This window comes from Ustilago hordei (genome assembly GCF_900519145.1).
Source record: "Ustilago hordei strain Uho2 genome assembly, contig: UHO2_contig_02, whole genome shotgun sequence".
Lineage (NCBI taxonomy): Eukaryota > Fungi > Basidiomycota > Ustilaginomycetes > Ustilaginales > Ustilaginaceae > Ustilago > Ustilago hordei.
In genome coordinates, this window is record NW_024545252.1 from 228,674 (window position 1) to 241,676 (window position 13,003).

General features: G+C 51.3%; 4 protein-coding genes across 4 annotated transcripts; 1 reads left to right on the forward strand and 3 right to left on the reverse strand.

Moving 5' to 3' along the window:
* Positions 1-960: 960 nt before the first annotated feature.
* UHO2_00848 (putative DAL5 - Allantoate and ureidosuccinate permease) lies at positions 961-2,742 on the reverse strand (the record flags this gene model as incomplete). Its single annotated transcript, XM_041553316.1, has 3 exons — positions 961-1,002; positions 1,099-1,317; positions 1,405-2,742. The coding sequence occupies 3 exons, from the start codon at positions 2,740-2,742 to the stop codon at positions 961-963; spliced, it is 1,599 nt and encodes a 532-aa protein (XP_041409250.1).
* A 411-nt stretch (positions 2,743-3,153) lies between these two features.
* Positions 3,154-3,693, reverse strand: UHO2_00849 (uncharacterized protein; the record flags this gene model as incomplete). The annotated part of the gene is made up of 1 exon (XM_041553317.1): positions 3,154-3,693. One exon carries the CDS (start codon positions 3,691-3,693, stop codon positions 3,154-3,156), a length of 540 nt encoding a protein of 179 aa, XP_041409251.1.
* Positions 3,694-3,788: 95 nt separating this feature from the next.
* Positions 3,789-4,781, reverse strand: UHO2_00850 (uncharacterized protein; the record flags this gene model as incomplete). Its single annotated transcript, XM_041553318.1, has 1 exon — positions 3,789-4,781. One exon carries the CDS (start codon positions 4,779-4,781, stop codon positions 3,789-3,791), a length of 993 nt encoding a protein of 330 aa, XP_041409252.1.
* Positions 4,782-6,471: 1,690 nt separating this feature from the next.
* UHO2_00851 (uncharacterized protein) lies at positions 6,472-8,274 on the forward strand (the record flags this gene model as incomplete). The annotated part of the gene is made up of 1 exon (XM_041553319.1): positions 6,472-8,274. The coding sequence occupies one exon, from the start codon at positions 6,472-6,474 to the stop codon at positions 8,272-8,274; it is 1,803 nt and encodes a 600-aa protein (XP_041409253.1).
* Positions 8,275-13,003: the final 4,729 nt, after the last annotated feature.

Here is a 13,003-nt window from a genome sequence, read left to right on the forward strand (position 1 = left end):
TATGGTCGGCGGTGACAGTGGGGGGAAGGCACCGGAGTCAGGAGCCACCGGAAGGCTAAACCAAAATGGCAATGTGGGACAGGAGGGAGAACGGAGCACTTTCGGACCGCCACTTTCAAGGCCATTTAAAACTCCGAATGCGGCGCCCTTCTAGGAGTAGTCTGCATACCTTCAGAGGACGCCCTCTCGGCTGTCGGAAAAGCAAAGTCTAACAAAACCAAAACGCTTTTCGAAGCCTCTAATACCTTCCCTTTTGCTTTGACCCTTTTACTCCTGCTCCGGATGATCTGCCTTCGGTGAGGGGAAACGGGATCGAAGCTATTCATAGCAACATTGCCGCTCTGGTTTTGCGAGGTGAGAAAGCGCTGATGTATGATTTCATACTTTGCGCCGCATTTCAGTTTACCCTTACTGCGATTGACCGGTGAGCATCACAGGTTGCCCTCTTTCAACCACTAGCAAACCTTTGAACGAATGGACGATCAGCGATCCCCTTCACATGTCCAAATAGTGCATGCTAACCAAAACCCCTCTCTTCTCTCGGCCCCACTGATTGAACTGCATGCAAGCTGCACACATGAGCAAGCCTCACATTTGATCTGTGTCATGTATGACACACAGAATCATGCCTGTCATCTTATGACACCTTTGAAGGGTCGCTTACCGACTTCTTCCGCATGCTGTTCATATGGATCAGGATGGACATCGATCGAGCCTGGCCTCGGTGAAGAGAGTGAGTTCTACCAGTCAGAATCGAAACGGGAACCGTTTTGCCAGTCTCTGCGTCGATCGAAATCTTCGAACTTTCGTCGGAGTCGAATATCTCACCTCTTCCTCCCGCACACTCTCTCCTTGTTACGGCATCACCCACACAAACAAAGATGGAAGAGAGCACGGCCGATGATCGTCTTCACCAGTACGCGATCAGCATTGCGTTTTATGCACTGAGAAGGAAGTCATCTACCAATTGTACAAGAAATAAATGTTCTTGTTATCGGTCATCTGTTAACCCCACCCACACCCGATACAAAGGCAATCTTGTCAGTCTTTTCTGCACCTAATCAGCATCATACGCAGCAGCGGTGTGGGTCAACGTACATCGAGTTCACCATTGATCTTGTTCTTGAGCAATCGTTCTTCTTCAGAGACGCCCATACGTGCTAGTACCTTACGACGTCGCTTGTTCTCTGCGATCAGATAGAGGAGCCATGCAATGCAGAGGACGAAAACGAGCGCAAGCATGGAGGCTACGACAATGAGACCTCGAATGTAACGTGGTGCGTCGGATGCGCGGAAGACCTGTGGTCCGATCATGTTCTATAGCCCCAAGATCCAGTATGAGAAGGGTTGAACGTGTTAGTATGCATCGCGTGAGGAAGAGAGGGACAGTAGCGGGGTACTTACACCAACGCAATAACCCATAAAACACAACGTTGCAACAACCGTCTTCTTCGTCCTCCCTCCAATGATACTCGGCATCAATGCCCACATCAAAAAGCTCTGCAGTGCATAAAGTACGCTCATCAGATACACTCCATACCTTGTCCACCTATACTTGGCTTCATCCGGCAACGTCCCTGCAGTCAGCACCGCAACAAAGGCAGGAATGACGGTGAAACACATGAAGAAGAACCTGAGTTTGGGGAACTTGTGAATGACGAAAGCTGCGAATAGGATCCAGCAGAACGACATTGCGAATGACGGCAACTGGTATAGGATCGTCTCCAATGGTGTGAAGCCAAAAGATTGATAGATAAGGCTTTGGAAAGTAGTGATACCGCCATTAGGGATGCAGCAGGTGATGTTGATAAAGAATATAAAGTAGGTGGTGGGGTCAGTGAAAGCATCTCGAACCTGGTCCCATTTCCAGTGTTGAGTTTCACCTGTGCCGACGCCGTTGTCGATGATTCGTGCATGGGCTAGTTTGCGTTCTTCTGGAGTAAGCCACCATGCGTTCTTGGGGAGACGGAGAAAGATGCTGGTGATGATACCAATGAAAACGGTGAGTCCGCCGAGGAAAAAGTTGATGACTCTCCAACCGGAAACGCCACCATGCTCCTGAACCTTCTTCGCAATGAAGTAAATCACCACGCTAACCCACAACGAGAAACCCGTATTCATCGCAAAGTACAACAACTGTCTACTAGTCTGCTCCTTCCTTTTGTACCAACTTGCCACGATCAACCCAAACGCCGGCGTCACAACTCCTTCCAACGCTCCCAAGATAAAGCGTACCGCCATCAATTGCGCAAACGTATTACACAATCCCAAAGTAGCCAGCACTACGCCCCAAACAACTACCATCGCAGAAACAACATACGCTGCATCCACCCGCTGCATCGCATAGTTCATCAGTGGTTGAAAGATAAAGTACCCCAAATAGTAGATGGTGGTGAGCCAGGAGTATTCTTGACCTTTGAGGTTTGTGTCACTCTTGAGAGAGAAAAGGACTCCGTTGGCGAGAGAGACTTTATCTGCATACTGGAGACCGTAGATGGCTAGGAGACAGGGGACTGTGTGATAGTCGATGCGACGAAGAAGACGGCGTGAGGTGGCAGGGTCGAGTTGGGTAGAGGTTTCGACTATGTCGGTGATCTGTTTGAGGTCGGTAGAGTGCGGAGTGGTGGGAGTGGAGATGTCGAGGGAGGTGACGGCGAGAGTTTGGAGCGTCTTCTCGTTGGTGCCCAAGACGATTTCCTCGCCATGGTTGTGGGATGAGATGGATTCGTGAGTGCTCGTCATCGTGGCGGCTCGACGAAGTTGGCAGCCAGAGGGTCAACCTCGATGCGACCAGAAGACTATGATTCTGCTGCGCTTTAAGAAGACTAGATGGATGTGGTCGAGAGATGAGAGTAATGATGGAGAAGAGGGATATACCATCTTCCCAAGATGCTGATGAGGGGACGATAACAACCACAAGGAGAGAACAAGTAACTGATAGCTGAGGACTGCAGGGACCACCTTATCTCTACCCGGCACTCGCATGTAACAGATACATGCGCACAAAGCACCATGAGACACTTCCTGCAAAGCTTCCGTCTTTATCACCGAAAACCTTGTCTGCGCCACACGACATCCGCAAGCACCGCAACTCGAAAGTTAAGCGACATGAAGTTGTGCAAGAGGATGCGATTGGCTCACATCGACTGATATTTACATAGCCGAGGTTGGAACGCGGAATTTCTGTGCTCGAAAACGCGAAGTCTTAGACGCCGAGATCGCCGCGGTGTGTCTGTTCACCTTCCCCACACTCAACCGCGAAGGCTGTGTCTTTCGTTGAGAAAGTGTAGAGGCGGCGTTGTTGGACATGCAGGTATCTGAACAAGGGAGGGTGTGGGGAAAGGCATGGCGGCTCCAAGTCGGAGATGAAACTGCCTCGACGTTGAGGTGAAAATGCCAGTGGCGTATTTCCCCCGCAGTGACAGGAGCGCTAAGCGAGTCAACTTTTTGATGCCAAGCTCCACGCTGAAGATGTGTCAGGAGACCTTGCATCGATTGTGAGTCTATTCTGAAGATACGTAGCTTTGTGTCTGTAACCTTGTCGGCAAGACGGATGACCGGATCGCGGCTCGTAATGGTATCGTCAAAATCCGGTAACCGATTGTGCCGACGACTACTTTCGAAAGTAGCTTCGGTCCGGATCTTGCTGCACTCAAAGGCAAGTTTGGCGCATTGCCGGAAGCCGTTTCTCATGTTCTTACATGATTTCGATGCATTGGTCGTATTGCTTTCCGTGATTTGGTTTGCCGTGATTGGAAAGGCTGATTTGACTGGGATTGCGTCTGAGCCTATACATTCTTATCGATTGGAACACCCTCACTTTCTCTTGATGCCCATCCCATCCAACTCTCGTCGTAAATACTGCTCTGCACACCGAGCTCCTGCAGCGCCAACCAGATGGTCGCAGCGGTCATACCCGAACCGCACGTGTTGGTAGCAGCCAACTCTCCGCCGCTCGACGCCTGTCTCAATTTGTCCAAAGCTTCCATGCCACCAACGATGTCGCTGAGAGTTCTCCACAGCTCTATCTGGTCCTTGAGCACGGTGTAATGCTTTCCATCCTTCCCTGTCTCTGTGTTGAGCAGGGTAGGGAAGGGAAGCGAAGTGCTGTGGGGGATATGACCTGACGATAGTCCTGGTCGGGGTTCTGGGTCTGTGCCGTCAAAGCGACCTTTCGGCCGTGCGTCAAAGACGGTCTGTCCTCGAGCGCCCATCTTGGCATTCGCGACCATCTCGTCGAATGATCGGATGATGCCGTCCTGCAGCTGTGGCTCAAGATAGGCGGTCTTTGGCACAGAGGTTGGCTCGCCGCTCTCTGTGGGGAGACCGTTACCAATCCAAGCTGGAAGACCGCCGTTGAGTACTGACACGTTTAAATGGCCGAATGCTTTGAAAGTGAATGCGGTTCTTGGTGCTGAGAAGACGCCGTGCGTGTCGTACACCACCACATGTGTCTCTGGCTCAATCCCGTGTTCTGATGCTGCTTCAGCAAAGGTCGCGGGGGATGGCATCATATGAGGAAGGTTGCGAACGCTCTCGCCAGTAGTCGCGACTTTGTCAACGTTCCAGAAGAGAGCTTTGGGTAGACGAGGACCCGCTTTGAACTCTTCGAATGCATTGCGTGGTGGTTTGGAGTTGGGCATGAACCATGTCGCGTCAAGTATGCGTAGCTTGTTGCTGTTGGTATCTTTGTTCGTCTCTAGCAGAGATGCAAGAGCCTTTGGTGCGATGACGAGAGGGACTGTGGCAGGTCGAACAGTTATACTGGTGTTGGAACTCATGGTTCGAATGTTGGAGCCGGCTCTTGCCGATGATGTCGAGCCAATTCGAGGTAGCAAGCTGGTAGATGCGAAGTTGGCAGATCGAGCTGCAAGAAGCATGATTATGGTCGGGTTTAGTGTCCCTGGAATGGTTACAGGCAGGTAAACTAGCGGGACAGGATGAGGCTTGGTGAGGAAGAGAAATGAGGAAGAGGTTCCAGTAGCATTATGGCAGCTCCGTTGCGTTTCCCAGTTCTTCTCTTCTAAAGTGGAGAAAATTGGATTCTAATTACTCGCGCGAGTAACTCCTGGGTTCTGGAGGATGTTGGATGTTAAACCTCGTTTTTCAAATGCCGTTTCGGGACAATTTTATCGGACCGAATCGCTGTATTTCTCCGACCATAGATGCCAAGAAAAAACGGCAAACACGGCCTAGAACTCTCAAACGAGCATGCTCAAATCCATTGCCACATGGCGACTATAATGAGAACGGTCGAAGGGCAGCGACCCAGCACACCTTCTACAGCTGGAACCCCGCGGGGAATGCAGAGCAGTTTCAGTAGGAGTGTTCAGCTACCAGTCAAAAGCAGGAACATGAAGATGCACCGTCTGCGTCAGACTGTAAGGTCATCCCACGATGTTACATCTTGATCCTAGCAAGGAATCGAAGGCTCCAGTGTGTGTCAGTAGAGCCGACTGTCGATAAACAAGGTTGGAGCGACAGCATACAAAGTTCGAAGACGGTTGTCAAGTTTGGAGGCTCATCTGATAGAAAACGTCCAATACGTGCTAAACCCGAAGCGAGGTTGAAGCATTACTTGGTCGCAAATTTCATATCATTTTTGTTTTCTTTTAATGAGACACCTGGTGCAAATGTGAATTGGCAGGCACTTTAGCAGGCACGGGAAGAATTGAAAACCTCAAAAAACAAACTTTTTCTTTAAATTTTCGTCGCTGAGATTGGCTGTCTCATTCTGCCCATTAATTTGGGGTTTCCCTCTCCAATAGCACACAGTGTCACTAGCACCAAAGGAATGGTCATAACACTTGGACCAACAGGAATGCTTGCTTTCTTGCTTGCTTGCTTGCCTGCCGTGCTCGCTTGCTTGCTTGCCTTTCTTGTAACTCGTTCGTTCGCATGACCTCTCACAGTTGACCGTCGTTTGAAGCTGACCCAACATGCAGGTGTGTCTGACGAACCTGGAGTCCCCGCCAAACCCGCTGTGGGTTCCCTCCTGTCTTGCTCTGCCCATCTCGCACATCTCCTTGTCCTACCCTCCTACAGTTACTCCTACTTGACCCTTGCTTGGTGTCCTCTCCAAGGATCTTATCCCCATTCTCCGCAATCTCTTTACCTCTTCCCCACGATGATCCCCTTTCCCCACGACTGAAGCCATTGTCGTGTGTCTTACGAAGGCCACTCTGGATCGTGCAACCAGCAAAGATAAGCGCAAAATCAACCTGGTCGAGCCTCGGCGTGTCCAGCTTCATTTACTGCTCGCTCGTCGCCCTGCCGTCGGTCCTGTAGCTGCGTGCATCTCCTGCACCCCACAACGCGCCCTCAAGCCTTCTAACCGAGCTTCGTGGGTTGGAAAGGTACAAGTGGGACCCTGCTCCGCTCCTCGTTTCGTCGTAGCCATCATCCTCCTCCTCTCTTCACTTCCCACCACCACCACTACCACCACCTCCTCTCTCGACATCTTTCGCCATCATGTCGCACTCCAACAAGCAGGCGTCCATCACCCTTTCCAAGCAGGAAGACCACTTTGCCACCCAGCAGCTCTCCGCCGCCGATGTCTCGTCCAAGCGTAGCTTCGGTCTTGCTTCCACCGTGGAGGACCTCCGCGAGCACTGGCGTGTCTACATTCTTGGTATCTGCGTTTCGTTCGGAGGATTGCTGTTCGGTTGGGACACCGGGCTTATCGGTGGCGTTTTGAACATGCCTGCTTTCCAAGACGACTTTGGTCTTGTTGGTCAGCCCGCCAAGCTCGCCGCCTTGAAGGGTAACATCGTTTCGGTTCTCCAGGCCGGCTGCTTCTTTGGTGCTGCCGCCAGTTTCTACCTCCCTCACAAATTCGGTCGTCGCAACGCCATGTTCATCTCCGCCGCTGTCTTCCTTGTCGGCTCCGTCATCCAGACCGCCTGCCGCCTCGGCGGACAAAGCGCCAGCTCCGCTCTCAACCAGCTCTATGTCGGCCGTGTTATCGGTGGTTTCGGTGTCGGTCTCGCTTCGTCTGTCATCCCCATGTACCTGTCCGAGTGCGCTCCTCGTTCCATTCGTGGTCGTCTTGCCGGCATGTACCAGCTTCTCATCGTCGCCGGTATCTGTTTGGCCTACTTTATCAACTACGGTTTGGTCCAAGAGTACCCTGACCAGAAGTCGAGCGCCATGTGGCAGATTCCTTTCGCCCTTCAGTGTCTTCCTGGCATTCTTTTCATCGTCTCTCTCTTCTTCCAGCCCGAATCGCCACGATGGCTCGTCGAGCGAGGCAGGAATGAGGAGGCACGATCGTCGCTCGCCCGCATCAACCGTACTTCGCTCCACGACCCCGTCGTTGTCGGTATCCTCCGCGAGATCCAGGACGACCTCCAGGGCAAGGTGGGCCTCAGCGTCCTCCAGCAGCTCAGGATGGCCTTCTCCGACAAGAAGATAACCTACCGAGTCTTCACCGGTGCTCTCTTAATGTTTTTCCAGCAACTTACCGGGACAAACTCGATCAACTACTATAGTCCGCAGATCTTCAATGCGCTCGGTGTTACAGGCCAATCTGCCGGTTTGCTGGCCACTGGAGTGTACGGTATCGTCAAAACCGTTACTACCGGTTTGTTCCTGATCGTTGCCATCGAGCAGCTCGGCCGCAAGTGGTGTCTTATCATCGGCGGTCTTGTCCAGGCCTTCGCTCTCTTCTGGATCGGTATCTACCAGGCCATTCGACCCTCTGGAGCTCCTGTCGACTTTGCTTCCTACCTGACCATCGCCATGGTCTACATTTTCGCTGTCGGTTACGGTCTTGGTTGGTCCTCGGTTACCTGGGCCGTTTCTGCCGAGGTTGCTCCTAACCAGCTTCGTGCCCTTGCCATGTCGTCCGCTACCATGAGCCAGTGGTTCTGGAACTTCGTCATCGCTCTCATCACTCCTCGTGCTCTCAACTCAATCAAGTTCGGTACCTTCATGCTCTTTGGTTCAGTCACTGCGGTCGCTGTCGTCTGGGCAGCACTCTTCCTTCCCGAGTCCGGCGGTATCACCCTCGAGCTCATGCACAGGGTTTACGAGGGCAACATCATGTCCAGGTCCATCCAGGATCTTTCTCCCAAGGAGAGGAAAGTCTTCCGAGCTCGTCTTATGGCCGAGGTCGGTGGCACTGCTGATGAAGGCACAAGGGTTGGCGATGAAGGTCAGCACAACGCTGCTCACTTTCCCACCCTCAACAGGGATGACTCACGCAAAAAGGCAGACGATGACATGATCAACGCTACCTATGCCAACAGCTCTGACAACGAACACAGGAGATAGACTTAGGAGGGGTTGGTTTTGGAAGAATCGAAAATCTTGGTTCTTCACGATACATTTTCTATAAAAGCTGTCACCTCTACTGCATGCACGCTTGCACGCTTAGGCCCTCTTCCCTCTTGTCTGTACCCATATACCACTATACCAATCTACTGCGCAACATTCCGCGTTGTCTGGGCTGGCTGTGCATCAATGGCTCCCTTTGTTTGAGTGTCCTTTGTTCGAACATGTCAAGTTAGGCTCCCTTTGCTCTGATGTATCAGTCGTGCATGTCCTGTCTCGTTGGACATGTCCCTTTCTCCTGTCACTCTGTGCACTTTGGAGGCATGGGCGTCCTTTCCGGCTTGCCAAGTCGCTGACATCGGTGATAATGGGTATCGCCGATACAGGGGAGCCGGAGGAGGACCGTGCTCTGCGCTGCGTGTTGTGTACACAGGACAGGATGCACCTCGCCTCCTCACTTCAAAACCACCACCACAGACTCGTCAAGCGTAGCCCATCTTTGACCCAAACGACATGTCTCAAGCGTCTGGTTCGTCAACGAGATGTGCACCATCGGATGGAGAAGATAGAGAGTAGAAGGAGAACGATGGAGCCCATAACAGCGCCTGCGATGGCTCCTTTGTTGATGCCGTTGTGTGCAGGGGCGATGGGCTGCGAGTTAGCGGTAGTGTAGATGGTGTTGATCGGCGCCGCTGTTGCTGAGGTGGATGTCGAGGAGGTAGTCACTGTCGAAGAAACTACTATGCGAGTGGAGAGAATAGAAGGCGTAGCGCTGGGAGCAACGGTTGTGTTTGCTACTGTCGACGCAGCAGACCCGACCCCCACACCGGCAGAGGCCGACCGTGTGCAATCACCAAACGTAAAGCTCCTATCATCGATCGATGTTACCTGCACTGGGTTCTCGTTCGAGCTTGTTGTCGTCGTCAAGATGCTCCCATTGGTATCTGCCAATCCGATACCAACCCTGTACCCTCCAGTCAATGCTGTATCACCGAACAGCGTCGTCTTGCTGTACGCCCCTGGTGTCGGGACCTCTCCAGTGTTAGAGGCCGAATACAGGAGCATGTAGTTACGAGCGCCTTGTGTCGAGATGAAAAAGAGTTCGACATACGAGGCTACAGACCATTCTGTTTGGGTGAGCGTTGCGGTCCAATCGAGACGAGTACAGTTTATGTTGGAGACGCTAAAGTCGAGAGCGTTTGTTGGGATGGTAAGGTTGGAGAGGAGTAGCGCGCTAAGCGTGCTCAGTCGAATGAGCTTGTCATTGTCGAGCTCCTCGTGCTGGTAGGTAGCTAATATCAATGATACTGAAAGTGTTGTAGGGACGAAAGACGAAGACAGATGTGGGGAAAAGGGGGATCGACCAAGACGATCGTTGGATGAGGCTTGACAATATAGCTTAAACAAGATCCGAACTCCACAAAGGAGAGCAACAGAACGAGTCGAGCACAACTAAGTGGGACACAGACTGGTTCGAGTGCAGGCGGTTAAGCCATCTCGTGCGTGAAGTCTACCGCAGAATGGCCTACGCCCGCGACCCCGCTCTGCACTGCGACGCAGTTCGTGCAACCATGATTGACATTGTTGACGGATGACACTTTCAGATGCCTTGGGCAGCTCAGCGGAAGAATATGGTTGTTGCCTTCCCGGTTTCGCAGTCCCTTAGCATGACAGTTATTGTCTGTCTCTGTCAACGGTGAGTTATCGGCCGTGACAACACGTAGGAAAGGAATTGAGAAGCTTTCATGGGAAAATTGTTAAAATTGCCTAATTCGAGTGAGTCGCTTGCGAGCTCCCAGCCGTGGCCGTAAGGGGCACGGGCGGTCGAGCGTCGCGTGTAAGCGAGGCGGAATGCGCGCGAGAACGAATGACAAGAATGAGTGAAAAAAGTACTAGGGTGGGATGGAGGGTGAAAAAACTTGGTGATGCGCAGCCCGGAGGCAAGCGCAAGGAGAAGGTGATGAGGAGGAGGAGAGTGAGCAAAAGGAGAGGCGAGCAAAAGAGATGATGATGGAGAAGAAGGAAGAGAAAAGACCAGTCGGAGGAGAGATGAATGCGTTTGCAATGAAAATGAAGTTTTGCGCGTTGGTCACGTGCCCCTTCACTCACCATTGAACAATGCGCATGTGTTCATTCGCACGATAATTCCTGAATCCACATGCGCTTGGAGGATATATTTTCATTCAGGGTCCAGCCAATTTTATTTTATTTTATTTTTGTTTTTTTTGGGAAAGGATTTAGTTGAAGATCCGCCAGAATAACCAATATGCAGGGAAGCCGAGTGGCCGACAGACCGATCGCCTGCATGCATAAGTAAATTGTGTGGCAACCAATCAGGGGACACACACGAAGGAGAGCAACGAGGCATAGGAGAACAACGCCGAGGCACCATATGATACACGTAGTTCAGAGGGAGATAGCAGACGATCTCATGGGTTAGACGAAGGTATATATATGAGCAGTCTTGTAGTCATAGCTCACTCAGAAATTCAAGCATTGCATCTACGATACACCTGTGCAAAAGGAGCTAAGGAGTAGCCCGGACGAAGTGGTGTTTAGCATAACTTCAACTGATTTACGCCCTCGCTTACACTTCCCTGTGTTGGGCGTTGTAGTAGAATTTAAGACTCACAAAGACATTCTTTGTCCCCTGTGCGTCCACACCACACGCCTACCATCCTCTCGTTGGGGAAGAGTCATGCACCAGCACCAGGGTACACGTGTACTCTGTCACATGAGAAGAATCAATGATCAGGTCAATATGTATAAGGTCCAGGGGTCTAGCAGCTCTCTCGTCACTACCTTGCCCCATCTGTGTGCTTGTACTTTTAGATCACATGCACTTCTCACATGTCAGCGCGATGTCCGGTGTCACAGAAGCTGCGCAGGAAGATCCGAAATGAGGTATGAGGAGCTTTTTGCGCACAAAATTGTGAAACCAACTGGATCATGGGGTTCCAGTTGATTTCACCTGACAATAACCATGTCATGTCTGTCTGGTTGATTTTGCTGAAATCAATCAGAATATGACTATCCAGTTGATTTCACCAAACACACCGCAAGAAGCTTCCATCAGTATGGAACAAGCCAATGGACTACAAGGAAACAATGGGAGGCTTAGTAGGAAGACCTCCATGGTCAAGGGGGAGGCCAGGATGGTGGGAAAGGTTTCACATGTGAGGAGAAGGTCTGAGCTCAGCCAAGAAGAGGACCAAGCTCAAGAGCAAGCAGCAGGTTACCACACAAGGGGGACATGCTCTTGATTGCATAAGAACCAGTCACAAGGTAGACTGCATGGACAGGAGTGGGACAATATGGATGGTCACATGGTCAGGGAGAGCCATCAGATAGGGGCCAAGGGAATGGCCATGGATTGGGAGGGGAGGGGGAAGAGCTGAAAGGACCAACATTGGTACCATGAGGAGGACAGGCAGTGTCAAGAAGATTAACACACAAGGGGAGGAGGAGTAGGAGGAGGATGGGGACACTCCTCCACAAGGAGCAGGAGCGGTGCCATGGATGACACCTGTCAGCGGTCGTGTACCTGGAACCCGAGAACTACCGGTCTGGGTGATTTCAGCCAATTTCAGTGAGCATGCTTGAGGATGCACCTATCAGCCAATTTCACTGAAACTGCTTGAAGGCTGTTTGTTTGACAAGTTTTGGCTAACCACTGTGAACACTCTGTTCAGTGGTAGCATGGCACAGTCAGTTCCAGCTTGTTGCAGAACCCTTAGTGTAGGAATGAGGTTTGTCCACTTCGACATGAGTGTTTGAGGTGTCGATGATCAAACAGTGAATCAATAAGAGAAGTCTGGACTGCAGTATGTATACTGCCTTTGGAGAGGTGATTATCTGGACCACAGTATGACTGCCTACAGATGACATCAATGAGAGGTGATATGACACACCTACTCAGATTAGTAGCAATGGCCTGCAATTGCACTATATGACAGAAACAACTAAGTATACATTACAGTAGAGTATAGTTTAGTTAAGAATAGAGTGGATGCCAGATCCACTCATTCACTATGGCAGTGGGGTGTATTTATCTCCTCTTGCCATGGTGTCTTCATCACCATGGCCCCTCCCCTCTCCTCTGCACAGGGTATGGCATCCCCATCCATTGGGTATGGCCTCCCCATCTCTCCTGTTCTATCTGACTCCCACAGCTATCCTGCCCCTCCTATCCTTCCTATCCCTACTTCCTGTTGAGGTGCCAATCCTACTTTGTCAGCTTCATCATGCTCAGGGGTCTCCTCCCACCTCATCTGATGGCAAGGTCTCTGGTACCCCACTCTCAATAGCCATTCCTCTGATCTCAGTGGGGCACCTTCATCTGGTTGTGGGGCTGGTTGATCTGCTTCCTCTCGGGCCAGTCTTGGTGAAACCTCTCCATACCCACCATCCCAACCAATCTTGATGAAGTTTCTCTTCCACCTCGCTTTCCAACCATTCTCAGTGAGACTGGTTGGAACCCCTGGGTATTGACCAGTTCCACTGCAGATGCGCCAAGCTCATTTCGGCAGCTGCGCAACACGGCTGCTTATGACCTCTGCGCAGGCCCTGTGACAACACCCTCTGGACACATAAATACTACCACTTCACCATAGGATCCTCAACCACTCTACTCTTTACTTTACTTACTCTTACTTAGTTACATACCATTGCAATAGAAAGAAGCCTTTGCAATGACATCTCAAATGTGTGTGTTGTAACACTGTCAGAC